The sequence below is a fragment of the Bufo bufo genome, chromosome 6 (genome assembly GCF_905171765.1).
Source record: "Bufo bufo chromosome 6, aBufBuf1.1, whole genome shotgun sequence".
NCBI lineage: Eukaryota > Metazoa > Chordata > Amphibia > Anura > Bufonidae > Bufo > Bufo bufo.
Window position 1 is genome coordinate 360,314,896 of NC_053394.1, and position 20,331 is coordinate 360,335,226.

At 41.2% G+C, this 20,331-nt stretch overlaps 1 protein-coding gene across 1 annotated transcript in view; it reads right to left on the minus strand.

Moving 5' to 3' along the window:
- Nucleotides 1–17,497: 17,497 nt before the first annotated feature.
- GRIN2C (glutamate ionotropic receptor NMDA type subunit 2C) overlaps nt 17,498–20,331 on the minus strand; it is an 86,384-nt gene continuing 83,550 nt past the window's right edge. Inside the window, exons 14-15 of the mRNA XM_040438500.1 lie at nt 18,087–18,602; nt 17,498–17,632 (exon numbers count right to left, since the gene is read on the minus strand). Coding sequence (XP_040294434.1) covers nt 17,498–17,632; nt 18,087–18,602 — 651 coding nt within the window. The remainder of the gene's footprint in view (nt 17,633–18,086; nt 18,603–20,331) is intronic.

Sequence of the window (20,331 nt, forward strand, 5' to 3'; positions counted from 1 at the left end):
ACAGAATCCATGGATGGCAGGCTTTTAAAATGTCCTTGCAAAGAAAGGTGGCTATATTGGTCACTGATTTGTTTTTGTTTTGTTTTTGAATGTCAGAAATGTATATTTGTGAATGTTGAGATGTTATATTGGTTTCACTGGTAAAAATAAATAATTGAAATGGGTATATATTTGTTTTTTGTTAAGTTGCCTAATAATTATGCACAGTAATAGTCACCTGCACACACAGATATCCCCCTAAAATAGCTAAAACTAAAAACAAACTAAAAACTACTTCCAAAAATATTCAGCTTTGATATTAATGAGTTTTTTGGGTTCATTTAGAACATGGTTGTTGTTCAATAATAAAATTAATCCTCAAAAATACAACTTGCCTAATAATTCTGCACTCCCTGTATAGGCTATGGCACATGGCTTCCTTCTCTCACTCAGATATGCCCTTGATATTAGCACAAAAAAAATCTCTATTTTAAAAGGCAAATAAGAAGAAATTGTACAATGTAAGAGCCTCTATGGATAAAATTTATGGTTCTCTCCTAGGTTGCTGGGTGATATAAATGGCACATAAATTTTTATGACCTTGCATTAATTATAATTATTGGCCAATTAGTGATGGTATAATTATGGTGGGTGCATATTCATGTGCTCAGTCAGTTATTCAGTTACTTAAGAAACCGCTGAAGGAGCCGAGAACTTCTGAGTAATAGGAAGTATTGCTTTATGTATTGCTTCTGATACACTGAGTTCACAGGACAACAATTAAAATACACTTCTAGTAATGTGCATTGAAATAAAAAAAATATTAGATTGGAAATAGTTATAAATAGTTACTGTTTTGCTCCTGGTGGTGGAACAATCTTTTTCTTCCCTAATAGCTCAGTGTGTTATTAGGTTGATTACCAAGTGAAAGTTCATTGGTTCGAATAGCCATGAAGAAGATTTCCCAAGAAAAGAGAAACTGCATCATCCTACTCATCGATAGTGGTATCTCAGCCACCTCATCATGTGAGGCCATGACAACTGGAAGAATACAAAATGAAGTCCATCCATTCCAAAGCCAAGTGGTGGACGTCCAGGCAAAATATCAGAGTCAACAAGTCGGCTCATCACAAGTTCTATCAGTTCTGGAGCGACAAACACGGCAGTGGAGGAGGCTTCATAATAGTGAGATCACAGAAGTTGATGCAAGCAACATGCATTACACAAGTCTGGAATGGTGGCCCAAAAAAAAGGTGAAGAAGCCTCGACTTCAATACTGTCATAAGAAGAGTCGGGCTTGAGTTTTCAAGAAAGTACGAACAGTAGAAGATTGGAAATGGGTGATTTGGAGCGATGAGACTAAAGTCAATAGACTGGGCTCTGATGGGTGCAAATGGGTCTGGAAGGAACAAGGGAAGAGGGGGTAGTGGATCGAGAAATTTAAGAAACTGTCAAGTTCATTGGAGGAAGCCTGATGATATGGGGTTGTTTCACAGCCAAAGGTGTTGGATACTTGACCAGGATGGATGGTGGTCTCAATGCTAACCTAAATGTGAGTATCCTACAAGACAAGTTACTTCGTACACTCGAGTACTATGATTATGAAAAGGACGACGTAGTGTTCCAGCAGGACAACGACCCGAAGCATACGTCGAGATTGGCAAATAAATGGTTCAATGACCATGAAGTAGAGGTGCTGGATTGGCCCACACAGTCCTCAGACCTCCACCCAATCAAATACTTGTGGGTAGAGTTGAAGAAAAAGCTATTTTCGTACCCAAGTGAGTTGAGCAGTATGCACCAACATTGGGAACGTGTAGAAGAGACCTGGGAACAGATTTCGGTTGAGACATGGTTGATTGAGAGCATGCCCAGAAGAATTCAGGCAGTGTTGAAAGCCAAGGGTGGATTTAAAAAATACTAATAAAAATTAAAATCTTAGAATCTTAGGAGCAAAACAGTAACAATGCAGTTACATGACAAGACTCTGCATAACTAATCATATGCTAAATAGTTGCAAGTCCAATTTATGTACAAGATAGCCAAGATGATTTTCTATAAAATGATGGTAAGATATGGAGCCTGAAAGTCAAAACATTGTTACCCTTATGGTTATCAGTGTATTTTTTTTTTTTTAAGATTCCTTGTGGGACTGATTATGGCTTGTGCCAATCAGAACTGGAAGAACCTAGTGGTGTACATAGAAAAGATAGAGCCCAGAGCAGCAATCAAAATAGATCTCCCATTAGACTCTTTCCATAACGCTTGAGGCAATTACCCATCTATGGAAATGATTATTACCTTTTTATTGCGTGTGATACTTTAGGTCTACAGTCAAATACTGAAACAGCATTGATATTTCATCTTGACATTAAAAAATTGCTAAATTAACTGCAGGTATAAAAATAAGTATCTATATATAGGTGACTGAGCGTTAACTGCAGATAGACTTCAGTTGGTTGATATTGTTACTTGACTAGATGGAAGCATTTTTACTTTGGCATAAAGAAATATAAGGTTTCTATGGAAGAAGATTGGAAGACCTATAAGATAAAGGTATCTCAGTCAGTCTGGACCATAAAAGGCACCTTAAAGGGGTTGTCCGGGTTTAGAGCTGAACCCGGACATACCCTTATTTTCACCCAGGCAGCACCCCTGATGTTGGCATCGGAGCATTTAATGCTCCGATGTGCTCCCTTGCCCTGCACTACATTGCGCAGGGCAAAGGCTCTTCCGCTTCCGCCCGGCAGTGTGTTCTGTGACGTCACCGGCTCAAATGGGCGTGCTTTAGTGCTGCCCTAGCCGTTATACTGGCTAGGGCAGTGCTAAAGTCCGCCAATCAGTGCCGGTGACGCCACCGGGCTTCCTGGCAGCCCCGGTACGTCACCGGAACTCTTGAAAATGCCTTATTCTGCGCGATTTAGCGCAGGGCAAAGGAGAGCATCGGAGCATGAACTGCTCCGATGCTCAAGTCAGGGGGGCTGCTGGGGGGAAAATGGAGGTATGTCCGGATTCAGCTCTTAACCCCGACAACCCCTTTAACTAGCTGGATAAATGCATTTGTTTGACTAGAAGAAGAATTAAACCCCCCACCTCAGCTAATGCATATAGCATAGTTCAGTGCTTGATCGGGCCCCTCTTCAAAATGGTTTCTGAGTTGGGATGAGCAAATTGATTTGTTAATCTGAACAAGTTTTTGCATCTGTGAGGGAACCTCCATCTACAACAGACCATTCTCTAATGTGCCGGCAAATTAACATGGCTGCACATCTCACGTGGCCATGATCATCTCGTACATGTGCCGTTACTGCGAGTATGGGTGAATGCACAAAAGTGTATATTTGTTCAGCTGAACAAATCTTTTTGCTCGTCCCTAGTTCTGAGAAATCAGAATATCTTACTTTAAGGGCTTTGTACAATGTGTTTTGCTCCATGTATCTAAAACAGCAAAACAAAGCAAGTTTGCAAATATTCTTAATTGAAAATCTATCATTTTGTGTATACAGCTGCTATGCAGACTTAGGCCTCATGCACACGACCGTATGTATTTTGCGGTCCGCAAAAAACGGATATGCAAAAAAAGGGATGACATCTGTGTGCATTCCATATTTTGCGGAACGGAACAGCGGGCCCCTAATAGAACAGTCCTATCCTTGTCCGTAATGCGGACAATAATAGGACATGTTACATTTTTTTGCGGAACGGAAATACAGACATACGGAAACGGAATGCACACAGTTTTTTTCAGTTTTTTTTGTGGACCCATTTAAATAAATGGTTCCGTATACGGTCCGCCAAAAAAATGGAACGGACACGGAATGAAAATACGTTTGTGTACATGAGGCCTTATGTATACACTTCTACATATACTAGAAAGAGTGCCTCCGTAGTGTGATCCTACTTTCCTTCTTCTTCCTCTACCTCTTGACAATATATATTCAATGCGTTAGCAGTAAGCGTACAACAGACATAAAGGGGTTCGGCAGTTATTTTAAACGGATGATCTATCCTCTGGATAGATCATCAGCATCTGATCGTCAGGGGTCCGACACCCGGGAACCCCGCCGATCAGCTGTTTGAGAAGGTAGCGGCGCTGGCAGTAGTGCCGTGGCCTTCTCGCTGTTTACCTGGGCCGGGCTAAGTTCCATTCAAGTGAACAGAGCTTACCCCCGCCCATGCCAGTTGATACTAGTCGTGACGTCACTGGGCCTGCGGTAAACAGCGAGAAGGCCACGGCGCTACTGCCAGCGCCGCTACCTTCTCAAACCCCCGACGATCAGATGCTGATGATCTATCCAGAGGATAGATCATCAGTTTAAAATAACTGTAGAACCCCTTTAAAGATCGAAAAATGAGATTCCTTCGTGGTTGATATGTTTTAGTTGCTAAATGAAAAGATGATGACAAAATTGCAAGCCTTCAAGACTACTCAGGTCTCTTCCTCAGGAATTAATAGAGTAATTGCAGCACACAGTTTTGCTTGTTGCTTATCAAATTTCAAATTTTATTCAATTTTTTGTCATCATATGACCAAATTCCAGTGCACGTTAGACAGCTCAATTATATAGTTTAGATAATGACCAGACGTTTCGGCCTTTCATGGCCTTCTTCAGTGGTCTCAAATCTAAAAAAATAATATATATTCGTTATAAGTCACATGAAATACGTATTGGGATTTCTGGTCTTGACGAAAAGAATTATACATAAAATATTTGCTATATACATATATTGAACATAGGGGAGAAAGTATATATGGTGAATATATTCTAAAAACAAATAGACAGCTTGTAATAATCCAAGAGCGAACCTACTGATATCAGAAATACAGTATAAGCGGATATAAACCATAACAGTTTCTGTCGGGTGTTTGCCCAATATAAGACACATAGACAACTGTGACCGTATTTATGGGATAAGTGATCCACCTAATTGGTCATGTGGTCTATAATCTAAATGTGCACATGGTCACTGCCTTGTGTAGTCCATAGGGCAAACCCCCTGAGCAAGAGATCATAATATAGCAGAGTGCAGACCTCATTATTAAAGCAGAGTGTAAATAACAAAGTGCAAGTAACAGACATAGTCTGGATGGCCTACATTACCCCCAACAATGGTCCAGACAAACTTCATCTTTATCATAATAATATTCAACATAAGCTGGAGTAGTTACCTTGCCGTGCTGTCCTTCAGGTGTGTGCGCCGGATGCACCTGGAGGACGCTGGCTATGTGCTTTTTATATCGGTGGTGGGCGCCATTATCATGTACGTCACATGGGACGTCTAAGTCACCTGATGTTGGTGGAACGCACGTGCGTTCCACCTGCGTCTCTGTTGTGCCGGCCGGCCGCTCAGTCTGTGCTGTTGCGCATGCGTGCATCGCGTGACGCAGGCGGAACTAACCTGCGTTCCACCTTGCGTGTCACCGGCTCAGGCCGTGCTTTAACAGCATTAACAAGAGGGCTTACTGAAATGAATAGATATTATGGCATTTCCGATAATACATATGGGTAGTTGGGATAAATGGGTACTGGATAATCAATAGTAATACATCACAATGATTTGCATGTTGATAATCAATAAGAAATAATCTATAATATCCCTGTCATAATAAGTAATGGATTGATGAATGATGGATGGGGTGAGAAAAGGGGGGGGGGGGGCGGGGGAAAGGGGAAAAGGGAAAAGGAAGTGGAGGGGAAGGAAAAAAGGAAGGAAAAAGGGGGGGGAAAAGGGGGGGAAAAAAAGGGGGGGCAGGTGGGGTGGGGGTGGGGGTTTTATCTCACCCTTGCAAGTCGTGATTTCAACGGGTCTGTAGAGGAAAAATGAAGATATTGTTAATTGCATATAAAAATTTTTTTTACAAAGCTGTACAGTTACATTAGATATTGATAGAGAAGTCGCATTCCCGGTTGAGGCCGTGTGGTGAGAGGGTTCCGAGTGTGTGGATCCAGTACGCCTCTCTTTGTTTTAGATGCGTGATCCGGTTGCCGCCACGTCTTGGATGATCGATTTGTTCCAATACTTGGAAACGTAATTGGGATACCTGGTGGTTTTTTTCGTTAAAATGATGTGGGACCGGTAGCATCGTGTGTCCAAGTCTAATGGTGGATTTGTGCTTACTTACACGATCACGCACGTGTTGGGTTGTCTCTCCCACGTACGCCAAACCGCATGGGCACTTCAATACATATATCACAAAACTGGATTCACATGTGAAGAAACCCTTAATCTGGTATAATCGACCAGTTCTTGGATGGGTGACATGTTCACCTCTAATTACACTTGAGCATTGCGCACAATGTAAACAAGGAAATGTTCCTAGTCTTTGGCTTTTCAAAAAAGTTTGTTTAGGTAGCTTGGTAAGACTCCCTATATCGGCCCTAACCAATTTATCTCTGATGTTGTGGGGTCTCTTGTAGCAGGTGAGTGGGGGTTCATTGAATTCCGAGATGTTAGGGTATGCTTTAGTGAGTAATGGCCAATGTTTCCTTAATGCCTGGTGGATTTTGGGGGCCAGGGGATGGTATGTAGTTATGCAAGCTAATCTTTTATGTTCTTTTTTGCATAATTGTGCTCCTTTGGTAATGTTATTCAATGTGGAATCTAAGAGAGTCTGTGGATAACCTCTAATTTGGAATTTTTCCTTCATTTCTTCAAGTCTAACTGTTTTTACATTGGTGTCGGTGACAATGCGGTTTACCCGTACAAACTGAGATTTTGGGAGAGAGTTTTTTGTAGCTCTGGGGTGACAGCTGTTGTAATGTAAAAGGCTATTGCGGTCGGTTGGTTTGTTATAGAGATCTAATGTCATGTTGCCTGCTGGATCGAGTTTGACTGTTGTGTCGAGGAAACTTATTTCCTCCTGGCTCGTCTGCATAGTGAATCCTAATTCTGGGTAGACAGCGTTAAGATCATGTACAAATTCCTCGACGGTGGTGATGGGGCCCTTCCATATGCAAAAAATGTCATCAATAAAGCGTAGCCACATGACTGAAAACTGTTTAAACAAGGGGTGGGTGTATACGTAATCTTCCTCAAAGGCTATCATGTAGGCATTTGCATATGGAGGGGCCACATTCGATCCCATAGCGGTACCCCTTTTCTGACCGTAGTATGTGTCACCAAACATGAAGTAATTTTTTGTTAATATGGTTGTCAATAGCTCGATGCAGAATTCCTGTTGTATCTGGTGGAGTTTGGAATGGGTAAACAATAATCTAGCTGTGGCCTGAATGCCCTTTTCATGTTCGATTGATGTGTATAGGCTGTTCACATCTAGAGTGATTAATGTACAGTTTGGTGGTCTGTCTGATTGTTGTAATTTGGAGATGAAGTCTGTGGTGTCAAGGAGAAAGGATCTAGACATTTTGATTAATGGGGTGAGAATTTTTTCAAGGTAAATGGCTAGAGGAGAAAATACTGACTCTGTTGAGGCGACAATGGGACGTCCTGGGGGATCTTGTAAATTTTTATGAATTTTTGGTAAAGTGTAAAAGACTGGTATGATCGGATCCTGTTTAGTGAGGAATATAGCGGTCTTGGGATCAATTATCTCTAGGCTGGTGTATGTGCTAAGGATATTAGAAATTAATTCCTGAATTTGTCTTGTCGGATTTTGTCGTAGAATCTCGTATGTTGTTTCATCGTTTAATTGTCCCATGATCTCCCTCATGTATTTAGATTTGTCCATAACTACTAGGGCACCTCCTTTGTCGGCTGGTTTAATTATGATGTCACTCTGTGTTTGTAGTGAATCTAGGGCCATTTTTTCTTCTGCTGTCAAGTTATTTGTATGTTTATAGTGGCCTTGTTTATTATCTTTTAGAATATCCTGTATGGTTTTCTGGGCAAGGGAAATGAATGTTTCTATCGGATGTTTGTTGCGGGGTGGCATAAATGAACTTTTATTTCTAAGGCCTAGTGTTTCCAGGGATAATGCCCCGGGTGGTTCCGTGGTAATAGTAGGTCCCGATTCCGCCTCGCCAAAGTGTGCCTTTAGTCTTAAGGTCCGGTAAAACCTCTGGAGTTCTTGTTCCAGGGTAAACGTATTAAGGCTCGGTGTGGGGCAGAAGGATAATCCTTTTTGGAGTATATAAGTCTGTGCGGGCGATAGATTGGTAGAGGAGATATTAACAACTAAATTGTTCTCCTTACCTGGGATCTTGTCTGTACTTGGCTTCCTTGACCGTTTCCTCCCGCCTCTCCTAGTGCGCCTAGTCCTGGTCTCTGTCCTCTCCGTCGGTTGCCTAAAAAACGAGCGGGATGTTTGTAGCTTCCTACGCTTTATTGATGACATTTTTTGCATATGGAAGGGCCCCATCACCACCGTCGAGGAATTTGTACATGATCTTAACGCTGTCTACCCAGAATTAGGATTCACTATGCAGACGAGCCAGGAGGAAATAAGTTTCCTCGACACAACAGTCAAACTCGATCCAGCAGGCAACATGACATTAGATCTCTATAACAAACCAACCGACCGCAATAGCCTTTTACATTACAACAGCTGTCACCCCAGAGCTACAAAAAACTCTCTCCCAAAATCTCAGTTTGTACGGGTAAACCGCATTGTCACCGACACCAATGTAAAAACAGTTAGACTTGAAGAAATGAAGGAAAAATTCCAAATTAGAGGTTATCCACAGACTCTCTTAGATTCCACATTGAATAACATTACCAAAGGAGCACAATTATGCAAAAAAGAACATAAAAGATTAGCTTGCGTAACTACATACCATCCCCTGGCCCCCAAAATCCACCAGGCATTAAGGAAACATTGGCCATTACTCACTAAAGCATACCCTAACATCTCGGAATTCAATGAACCCCCACTCACCTGCTACAAGAGACCCCACAACATCAGAGATAAATTGGTTAGGGCCGATATAGGGAGTCTTACCAAGCTACCTAAACAAACTTTTTTGAAAAGCCAAAGACTAGGAACATTTCCTTGTTTACATTGTGCGCAATGCTCAAGTGTAATTAGAGGTGAACATGTCACCCATCCAAGAACTGGTCGATTATACCAGATTAAGGGTTTCTTCACATGTGAATCCAGTTTTGTGATATATGTATTGAAGTGCCCATGCGGTTTGGCGTACGTGGGAGAGACAACCCAACACGTGCGTGATCGTGTAAGTAAGCACAAATCCACCATTAGACTTGGACACACGATGCTACCGGTCCCACATCATTTTAACGAAAAAAACCACCAGGTATCCCAATTACGTTTCCAAGTATTGGAACAAATCGATCATCCAAGACGTGGCGGCAACCGGATCACGCATCTAAAACAAAGAGAGGCGTACTGGATCCACACACTCGGAACCCTCTCACCACACGGCCTCAACCGGGAATGCGACTTCTCTATCAATATCTAATGTAACTGTACAGCTTTGTAAAAAAATTTTTTATATGCAATTAACAATATCTTCATTTTTCCTCTACAGACCCGTTGAAATCACGACTTGCAAGGGTGAGATAAAACCCCCACCCCCACCCCACCTGCCCCCCCTTTTTTTCCCCCCCTTTCCCCCCCCCCTTTTTCCTTCCTTTTTCCCTTCCCCCCCCCTTCCTTTTCCCTTTTCCCCTTCCCCCCCCCCCCCCCCTTTTCTCACCCCATCCATCATTCATCAATCCATTACTTATTATGACAGGGATATTATAGATTATTTCTTATTGATTATCAACATGCAAATCATTGTGATGTATTACTATTGATTATCCAGTACCCATTTATCCCAACTACCCATATGTATTATCGGAAATGCCATAATATCTATTCATTTCAGTAAGCCCTCTTGTTAATGCTGTTAAAGCACGGCCTGAGCCGGTGACACGCAAGGTGGAACGCAGGTTAGTTCCGCCTGCGTCACGCGATGCACGCATGCGCAACAGCACAGACTGAGCGGCCGGCCGGCACAACAGAGACGCAGGTGGAACGCACGTGCGTTCCACCAACATCAGGTGACTTAGACGTCCCATGTGACGTACATGATAATGGCGCCCACCACCGATATAAAAAGCACATAGCCAGCGTCCTCCAGGTGCATCCGGCGCACACACCTGAAGGACAGCACGGCAAGGTAACTACTCCAGCTTATGTTGAATATTATTATGATAAAGATGAAGTTTGTCTGGACCATTGTTGGGGGTAATGTAGGCCATCCAGACTATGTCTGTTACTTGCACTTTGTTATTTACACTCTGCTTTAATAATGAGGTCTGCACTCTGCTATATTATGATCTCTTGCTCAGGGGGTTTGCCCTATGGACTACACAAGGCAGTGACCATGTGCACATTTAGATTATAGACCACATGACCAATTAGGTGGATCACTTATCCCATAAATACGGTCACAGTTGTCTATGTGTCTTATATTGGGCAAACACCCGACAGAAACTGTTATGGTTTATATCCGCTTATACTGTATTTCTGATATCAGTAGGTTCGCTCTTGGATTATTACAAGCTGTCTATTTGTTTTTAGAATATATTCACCATATATACTTTCTCCCCTATGTTCAATATATGTATATAGCAAATATTTTATGTATAATTCTTTTCGTCAAGACCAGAAATCCCAATACGTATTTCATGTGACTTATAACGAATATATATTATTTTTTTAGATTTGAGACCACTGAAGAAGGCCATGAAAGGCCGAAACGTCTGGTCATTATCTAAACTATATAATTGAGCTGTCTAACGTGCACTGGAATTTGGTCATATGATGACAAAAAATTGAATAAAATTTGAAATTTGATAAGCAACAAGCAAAACTGTGTGCTGCAATTACTCTATTAATTGTACGTGACTGAACAAGTCCTTGCAGGCACCAGCTAACCCGATAAACGGAGTGCGGTACTCCAAAACTAACACTCTTCCTCAGGAATAACACAGTATCTGAAGAGTCACATATTTACACACAAAAATACAGGAGGATAGTGAGGTAGATGAGAGAACTGATGTAAAACAGATCAATATGAGGATATTTGGTACATATAATCAGGTAGACCACATTTGGTTTGGTGCAGGTGAAGATACCTTAGACCTTGTAGTCCTGGAAATCTATACCTTGTCAGTGGTCATTATGAATGGACAGGTCTTACATTTTGTCTGGTTGCACAGAAATATTCCTGTTGTTGGAAAGGACAGTGAGCTTCTAACATTGATGTTTCTGAGATTCAGGGGCTGTCTGAATCTGTCTGAATTGGATTGTAGGTGACTACTAGATGTAATCAATGTTTTTCTTGGTACTCAAAACACAAAAATCATTAGTTAACTCTAGTAGTTGCCTACAACCCAAATCTGGAGGTTCAGAGGAGGGTTGCTCAGAAACTACATCAAATACTACAACAAGATGACCGTTTGAAATCCATATTTCCGGACCCCCCACTCCTGTGCTACAGACAGCCCCCTAATCTTAGAAACATTATTGTCAGAAGCTCACTGTCCTCTCCAACAACAACAGAAACATTCCCCTGCAAACAGACCAGATGTAAGACCTGTCCATACATAATGACCACTGACGAGATGAAGGTCCCCAATACACATCAGGACTACAAGATCTCAGGTAGCTTCACCTGTACCACGCCAAATAAGATTTATTTAATTATATATATCAAAGGTCTTACTGGGGGTCAAAAACTTAGAAGAAAAATGAGCTGTTATCACCACACAATAAAAGAAAAAATGAAAGCTACGCTTATACCGAAACACTTTGCAGCCCTGACCACAACATCACAGATATGCAGGTCTTGATACAAAAAGGAAATTTCAAATCTAAGAACAACAGAATAGTCTGGGAGTATAATAAGATAATGACAACCTTTGACACACTCAGATCAGGAATGAATATGTCACATAGATTTATGTTCTTCTACATCTTAAAGGGGTTGTGTCACTTTAGCAAATACCATTTATTATGTAGAAGAAGTTAATACAAGCCACTTTCTAATGTATTGTTATTATCCATATTGCTTCCTTTGTTGTCTGGATTAATTTTTCCGTCACATTATACACTGCTCGTTTCCATGGTTACAGACCACCCTGCAATCCATCAGTGGTGGTCCTGCTTGCACTCTATTGGAAAAAATGCTGTCCTCTGGTGGCCTGGACTGCGGGACCGCACATAGGCAGGTGCATTTTTCTAGAGTGTGCAAGCACGACCACTGTTGCTGGATTGCAAGGTGGTCATAACCATGGAAACGAGCAGTGTAAAATGATGGAAAAATGAATCCAGTCAGCAAAGGAAGCAATATGGACAATCACAGTACATTAGTAAGTGCCCTGTATTAACTTTCCTTATTTATATTTAGTCATTGACTACTGATTGCCTCATCTTGCCATGTGTATTTCTTACTACTAAAACTTAACTTTTATTACTTAATTTATTTTATTATTCCTATCTAACCACAATTTGTTTTAAAAAATATATCAGGTGTTCCCCTCTTTTTTATGTGCTGTATAACATGTGTTATTTCTAGGTCTGGTAGCTGCGCCTTACTGCTCACTGCCCGATCCCCTGAAGACGCCAGGTAGCTGGCGAAACATGTCGGGGGGCAGTGTATGAGGTGATTTTAAACATTAGGAGTACCCATCAAGTGCAAATACATAGAAGGAACTAATAACCGCTAGAAAATTTAGGTTGGGTCTCGACAGATTTTGTGGGAATAAACTAAAATATAAAAATATAGACCCAACGGTTGTTAGGAGAACCCTATTTGTGGCATAGAGGGGAGGTGTAAACGGGGCGGCACTTGTATGCGTGATCGACATGGCAATGCCGATTGTGCTCATCTTGCATTGAGGGATATGGAACCCCCCTGACAGGGGTGTCCGGCTCCCTCTTTTGCCTCCTACCAGCCATATATTATACAAATTATGCAACTGTGGGTCTTCTGCCAGTATCCAATATGGTGCTTCTACACATGTACACATGTGAGCATGCGCATTGGAGTGCTGACAAGGTTTTTGGTCTTGCTGTATCCGACTGTATCCGACTAGGGCGACGCGCCTGCCTAGGACGTAATATGATGTCACTTTGCTGGGCGACGCGCCGGTCTTGGACGCAGCAAGACGTCATTCTGCTGAGACTCACCCTGACGCTTGCGCACTGTCTAAAGGTAGACGCCAACTTTGGCCATTGCGGACATGTGTGAATACGCTGTTATCATGTGGTATGTCAATTTTCCCATCGCTTGCTCCTCCTGTTTTTAAATTGTTGTAATTATGTGTATACATAACAGCTGATGCATATTGGCGCCACTTGTATTTATATAACAATTATATCACATTACTGTAAAGTTTTTGATAATGTTTTATATTCAATTATGTACCACCATTTTTATCACCATATTACTTTGTATTATTTATATAATAATCATGTCACATTTGATTTCAAATTGATTTTCACTTATTGATTGTATTTATCGATATCGTCACCCACCAATCATGTATATCTATTTAAACCACATGTTACACTTATGTTTGATGCTTGAGAAAGGCTCTGTGTTTTGAGCCGAAACGTCACCTCTTTGTGCCGAAACGTCGCCTCTTTGTGCCACTGTGGCCCAATAAACTTCCACTGTTTTCTACTGGATGTGCTGTCCGTTTTCATCTATATATATATATATATATATATATATATATATATTAGGGGACAATAAAACTTTCTCACTCTTATCTATAACTGCTAAAACAATTTACTGCTACAAATGTTTGTTTCCCCTTCCACCCGTATTGATCTGCTCTACATCAGTTATCTCATCTATCTCACTATTCTCCTGTATTTTTATGTATAAATATGTGAATCTTAGAGACCCGAGTAGTCTCAAAAGCTTGCAATTTTGTCATCATCTTTTCAGTTAGCCATTAAAAGGTATCAACCACGAAGGAATCTGATTTTATACTTTCTATTTACTGGCTAACACAGTATAAAGATATTTTTAACTTTGACAGATAAAAGTAAGAATTGTCTGCAGGACTAAACAGAGCTTGTAGTTTTTAACCATGGAGACACATAGTTCTGCCTGGGAGCTGAAGACAATCAAAGCGCCCAAAAACCTTCAATAGCTGACCGCCAACAGCTATCTCCCTCATAGACATGGACACTTTGTTCAGCCAAGTGTATATGTTTCCCATATGCAGAGAGTAGAAAGCTGCTGCCAGACATCTCCATCAGCAGTTTATCTCTTGGGAGAACCAAAGGATTGAGTGGTATAATTCAACCCACCCGTTCCTTCTCTTCTACCCAATAACATTTCATAGGAGAGAGTCAGGATCTCCCCATACACATTCAATTGTCAGCCAGTCCCACCAAAAATTAGTATTTTTATCGGTTTTGTTTTTACAGGATTTCCTATGCAGTAAAACTGACCTGTCACCCTCATTCTCTGGGTCAGTACGATTATAACTTTACCACATTTATGTAGTTTTTCTTGCATTTTAATACTGTGAAAAATAAAAAACTTTTCTTTGCATCACCACATTGAAACCCCCATAACTTTTTTATTTTCATGTAGTTGATTTTATTTTGGAGTGTCCATGAGTTTTTGATCACTTTTTATTCAATTTTGGTGAAGCAATGAAAAATGGGAATGCACACTTGATTTTGATGTTTTTTTTATCCCATTACGCCAATCGCCATATGGGATAAATATTTTTATATTTTGAAAACAATGGCCATTTTCGCACAAGGTGCCTAGGATGTTTTAGTTTTTTTGTTTTTTATTGTTTATCTTTTTTGTTTATTTTTATTAAAATTGTAGGGAAAGGAGGTGATTTTAATTTCAAATTTTTGTTTCTATTTTTTTTTTATGCTTTTTCTTCTTTCTTTTACACTTTTTTTATATTCATTAGATTGCTTCTCTCATAGACCCTAATGCATTAGCATTGGAGTCTATGAGCATTTCACTATGTTCCTATGGAGCTCTGCCACAGACAGGCTGATGGGGCAGAGCTTAGTGGTGCCAAGGGGACCCCAAGACATAACTTTGCTTGGGGTCCCATATGTGCCAAATTAAAACTATTTACAAAGTTGCTTAAAGGATAACTGTCGTATTTATTAATTTTTTTTGAGTATTGGATTGTGGTGATTAATATCACCTTGGTGGCCCTATTTCAACTTTTCACTGTGTATTCAATTACCCCTTAATTCTACATTTTTGTTCCCTGTACTGCCTACTTTTACCTGTGCTTAAAATAGGGTTGCTAGGCATGGTCCGTCTATCTGTTAAAGAACGGAGCACGCTGGATGCAGGCTCACATTACTGACAGCCAGGGACTGTAAGTAAATGATTAAAGCCAGGTCCTCCCCAGCAGCTGATAACAGTGCCTGGGCTGTGTGCACTTCTCCCTGTCCCTGTGCTTGGCAGACGCTCCCTCACTCAGCAGAGCTGGAAAATGCAGAGTTGGAGCAGCGCACACCAGGGAAGGGAGATCTGCCATCTGCTCAGTGTATAAATGAAAGCAACATGTGGTAAGAGGACCCCTTTGTGCTGCAGGAGATTAACCCTTTACGGGGGAGGGCTCTGGTTACTGACACTTTTGGGGGGCTATTGTTACTGGCTAGTGAGGGCAGGCGGGATTAGCCTCAGGGTGAGGGCAGTGGCGGCCATCTTAACTGAATAGTGAAATTGCAGTTTTATGCAGACTGTTTGCTAAGGGCTGAATCTTATTAAATATGGGGTAAGTCAGTCTAATAGTAACTGATTCTGGAATATCATGTTATTAGTAACTACATATATGAAAATTGAAATTAGGGTCTAAATGTCACAGTTATCCTTTAATTTTAGATTCATTGGAGCAATAAAACAAATTGTTGCGAAGGTGGACATAGCCCTTTAGTGGAACAGCTTCCACAAGACTACACTTAAATCCTTGTCAATAAAAATATGTTAACATCTCAATAAAAATATATTTAAAATACGTATGTTAAAGGATTTGTCCAGGATTTGAAAAATGGCAAAGAGCAGGGAATGTGATCAGGTGAAAATCTATTCTCACCTGTTCAATCCCCTGCCACTCCAGCACCACTGCTCTGATGGTCCCTGCCAATCACTGTTTACCTGCCCTGCAGCTATGACCTGCTGTACATGTGCACTGGACTGTTGCAGCCAATTATTGGCTTCAGCAGTGGTGTTGCATAGATGGTATGAGACTGCTTAAGCCAGTGACTGGCTGCAGCGATCAAATGCACATGTACTGCAAGTCATCAATGCAGAACAAGTAAATAGAATAACAGGGACCACTGGAGCGGCTGCGTGGGAGTAGTGGGGGATTGAACAGGTCAATTATGTTTTTGTATATTTTATCACATTTACTGCTCTTTGCCAACTTTTTGGAAATCCCAGAATCCCATTTATATTCCTCGAAGCAAAATTACATTTGACCTGGCACAGATACTAATATACATAAATGTCGTTTTTTATTCTTTTACGATATAATCCTGTAATCATTCAATATAATGGCACTTTAACCAAACTGCCAAATAAAGAGACAGAAATCCCTGGCAAGATTACAATAATAGGAACTCATTTTTTCGGATTAAGATGGCAGATGAAGCAGATGTACCTACTGTATAACATATCACTTTTGGTCCTGTAGGAGTGAGTATAATCATAAGGTTATATTGATGCTATTTATGATTGCACAAAAATGGTGGACATCTTTGAAGACCATTTTCCAGTTTACATATAGAACCAGGTAAGTAATTGTAAATCCATTGCATTATTTATCCTGATTTTGAATCACCCTCACCCGACCCCCTGCCGCTCCCAATTTACTAGGTTCCTGGATTATACTTCCTTTTGACACCCTTGAAATTCCTGGAGCTACCTTCTTAGCCAGTCTCTGGCCTTAATGGTGATCCGACTAAGCCACAGCCTCAGCATTCCCTGAATATTGAGTAGGGACCAGGTAGCAGAGACCAGCGAGGACCCTGTAAGCATTGGAACGGGAGTGGCAAGGAATCAGTGAGGGTGACTATGCCATCTTTTATTTTTAACTCACTTCAAGCCCTTTCTAAAGTATTTCCCCCCTCAACTCTTTCAAAGTCCTAGAGCCTTCAGAGCTGAAATCCCACAACAATCCTTGCTTGCTCTGGTAATTAGCATTTTGGGAAGTGTAGGGGCAAAAAAAACTCTACTACTGCATTACTGGAGCTCATCTAAGCTGAAAAGGGTTCTGACGACAAGCTTATTGACTGTTTCCAATGGCAACCAGCAGAACTATGAATGCAGCTCTAGCCATACTAACTCAGAATCCGTATAAAATAAACAGAATATGACCCAAGTTACTTAACTCTTTAGTTTGACTCTACCTATATACCAGCTTTAAAATGTGATCAAATGTGGACGTACCCTTTAATGTAAAGTGACAATATGATAGTTCCAATTCATACCTAATCCATTCCATTGATTACACCACAAAAGACTTTTTATGGATAGGTATAAAGAATTCCACAGACCTCCCTCTACATGTCCTGCACCTGAGAGTCAGCAGTCAAATGTGATCTTTATAATCTGGCAGAGTTCTTGTTGTCATAGTATACACAGGTATTTTCATAAATGTCACACTTCTGACTCCCAGCTAATTCTCCTCCATGTTTCAGTAGGGTGGTGGGTTCCTGCACTGCCACCTGGAAATGTTCCTAAAGATGAAGAGGAAGGATTCCTATTATTTCCCATGTGGGAGTAACATGCAGTCCTTCCTAGAGTAGCCATGTTAAAAACAGTGTGCATGTCTCTGTTGGTTAAGGTGGATGGCATGACATGTGTGGAGGTTGTCTCCTGAAAACATGCTTCATTTTGGGAAGACTTATAGGGAACAGGATTACACAATTTACCACCTCTATTCCTCATAGGATAGCTATTGCTGTTGCTGCAGAAAGGGCACACATGAGAGGTATGAGGAAGAGAACAGTAAAAAGGTCCACCACAACGTTGTTGTAGCCTCCAGTCTTCCCTTTGGAGGGAATCGCACAACAGGTAAGGTCTTCTTGATACTCGCCTTGGAATAGGGGATGGGCACCAAGCTCTGCAGTGCGGAGAGCCTCCTTTGGAAGTGGTCGGTGGTTTGTGCATCGGCTCCAGTCTTTTGCTTACTGTCAGGTGGGAAATATCACAAGGGCTGCTGCCAATGCCTAGTTTTTTGTCTTGTAGGCTTCCATTCTGTGAAATAAGGGACACTTGCGGGACATTCTCCTGACGCAGGAATGTATGTGTTGTTGAGGAGGGATCTATCTCCTCTGGGGAAAAGCAAGCAGAAGCATGAGAAGACCTTAATGCAGGAGAAAGAAGAGGTCCAATTAGAGCATGGTTTACAGTTGCCACTGGTTTGGTGATGACACCACACTGAGGGGAAGAAATGGTTTGAGTTGGCTGCTGTGACCCTTGCACAGAGAAAGCAACTTGAAGACTCGCACTCCGCTGTCTCCATGTACGTAAAGCATGAGATGCAGTCTCCAGGGAACCCCCAACTCCAGAGGAAGAAACCAGATCCCTTGCTGTTTGGAGTACCCTCAAAACATTGGCTGGTACAGGAGTCCCTGTCACATCTGGGTTAGGGCAAGCAGGTCCACGGGATGGACTTTGGACACCACGAAAACAACTGTAAATCCCCTATAGATTTAAGAACAGACATGAGAAAACTGATATACTAAACAATTATTTTAATAATTGTAATTTCGCAAACACATTTCATGAATAGCCTGAGATCTCAAATCTACAGCTGCACAGAAAGTCCTGTAGTTATGTGTCTCTTGGGCTGGGGCTACACGGCAACTCTGGCTGTGACAAACATGGCACGGAAAAAGTTCATCACAAAATAATCAAAGTAAATGAGGTCGTGTTGCGACTTGACAGTCACAAAAAATCCAGCAGGTTTGTATTTTTTGCAACTCTCAGGATAAATCTTGCAAGTCACAACGCAACCCCATTAACGTTGTAATGTACAGTACATAGTTCTGCGATCTTTGGCAGTGTTGCGTTCTAAGTTTCCATGTAACCTTAGTCTTACCACATCTATGAAAATCAAATGTACATCTCCACTAACCACAGAAAAAGTCTTACTATTACAAATTCAAAATGGGCCCCTCATTATGGTACTAGGTTTTGCCATGCAGAACAGAAGGGTCTAGCGTTTGCTTTGTCCTCCATACCCTTTCCAAGACCCTTGAGCTAAATCCTCACCCAGTTCCTCAAGAAAGGGAAGTCCTGCACAGGTTCTTGCCATCCAGTCCCAACAGCAAATGGGTTGTGGTACTTATTCCCTTTAGTATGTTATGCCAGTCATTGAGTGATTTGTGCCAAATACATTAAGCAGTGCCATATTCTGGCTTTCTACTTAATAAATGTAATCACAGAGTACCTTCACCAGTGTAAAACTGATGATCATTAAAAATCACCCAATTTGTGCCCTTAAAAAGCAATTAACAATGAGGCTGGGCAGGACAAGGAAAGGAAAATTGACTCACCCTCACACTTGCCCTATCAAGCTATAGGCCCTGCCTAGCAAAATAGGAATGGCCGCCACAATAGGGGCGATCCCGTGTCAGGAACCTACTGGTAGGCCCTATATGTCCCTGACAAGGGATAGATACCGCCACCCGAGAAGAGTAATATGACTACAGTCCAATAGTAATGTCATAAGTCAATGCATGTATCAGAAAATAATAAAGTTACAACAAAAATAATCGCACATAATACATATATGCTCCCAAATAAACCAGTGGCATCCAGGTTTTTATCACCAGTGGACAGAGACCAGACTTTCCATCAAGATGGCCACCACTGCACCACCAATGCTCCTGTGTTGACCCAGACTGATCCCTTATCGTACCCTCTCCAGGCTTGGCATCTCATTTGGGATTAAGGGAAGTATAATCATATCCTCCCTTTTCTGTCATAGCGATTGTTATGTTGATTGGCCTATCCTGCTGTTATTTCGATTTTATTGAATAGGCATACTTTGATTATCAGTATTTAAATGGTGTGTGGTAGATTTTTAAAAGGGTCTCAGTAGTAGCAGGACTGTGGACATTTGGTATGTGATGCAGATGCATTATATTTGGTCCCAAATATGATGGAATTGTCTTTCTTTATGGCCATGAGATTTACCATTATCATTTGGGTATTACTACAAGAATATAATCTGATTCGCACACATATTATTGCCTCCATTCCTGTATTGTTTTTTTTTTTGTTTTTTTTTGTTGTTATATGTGGTCCCCTGATGAACTGACCCCAAAGAACGGTTCAGAGAAATGAGTCGGGACAAAATTTACATTCCTGGAACTTGTGGTATGTGCTCCTTTCTTTTCCACTGGTGATCAAAACCTGGACGCCACTG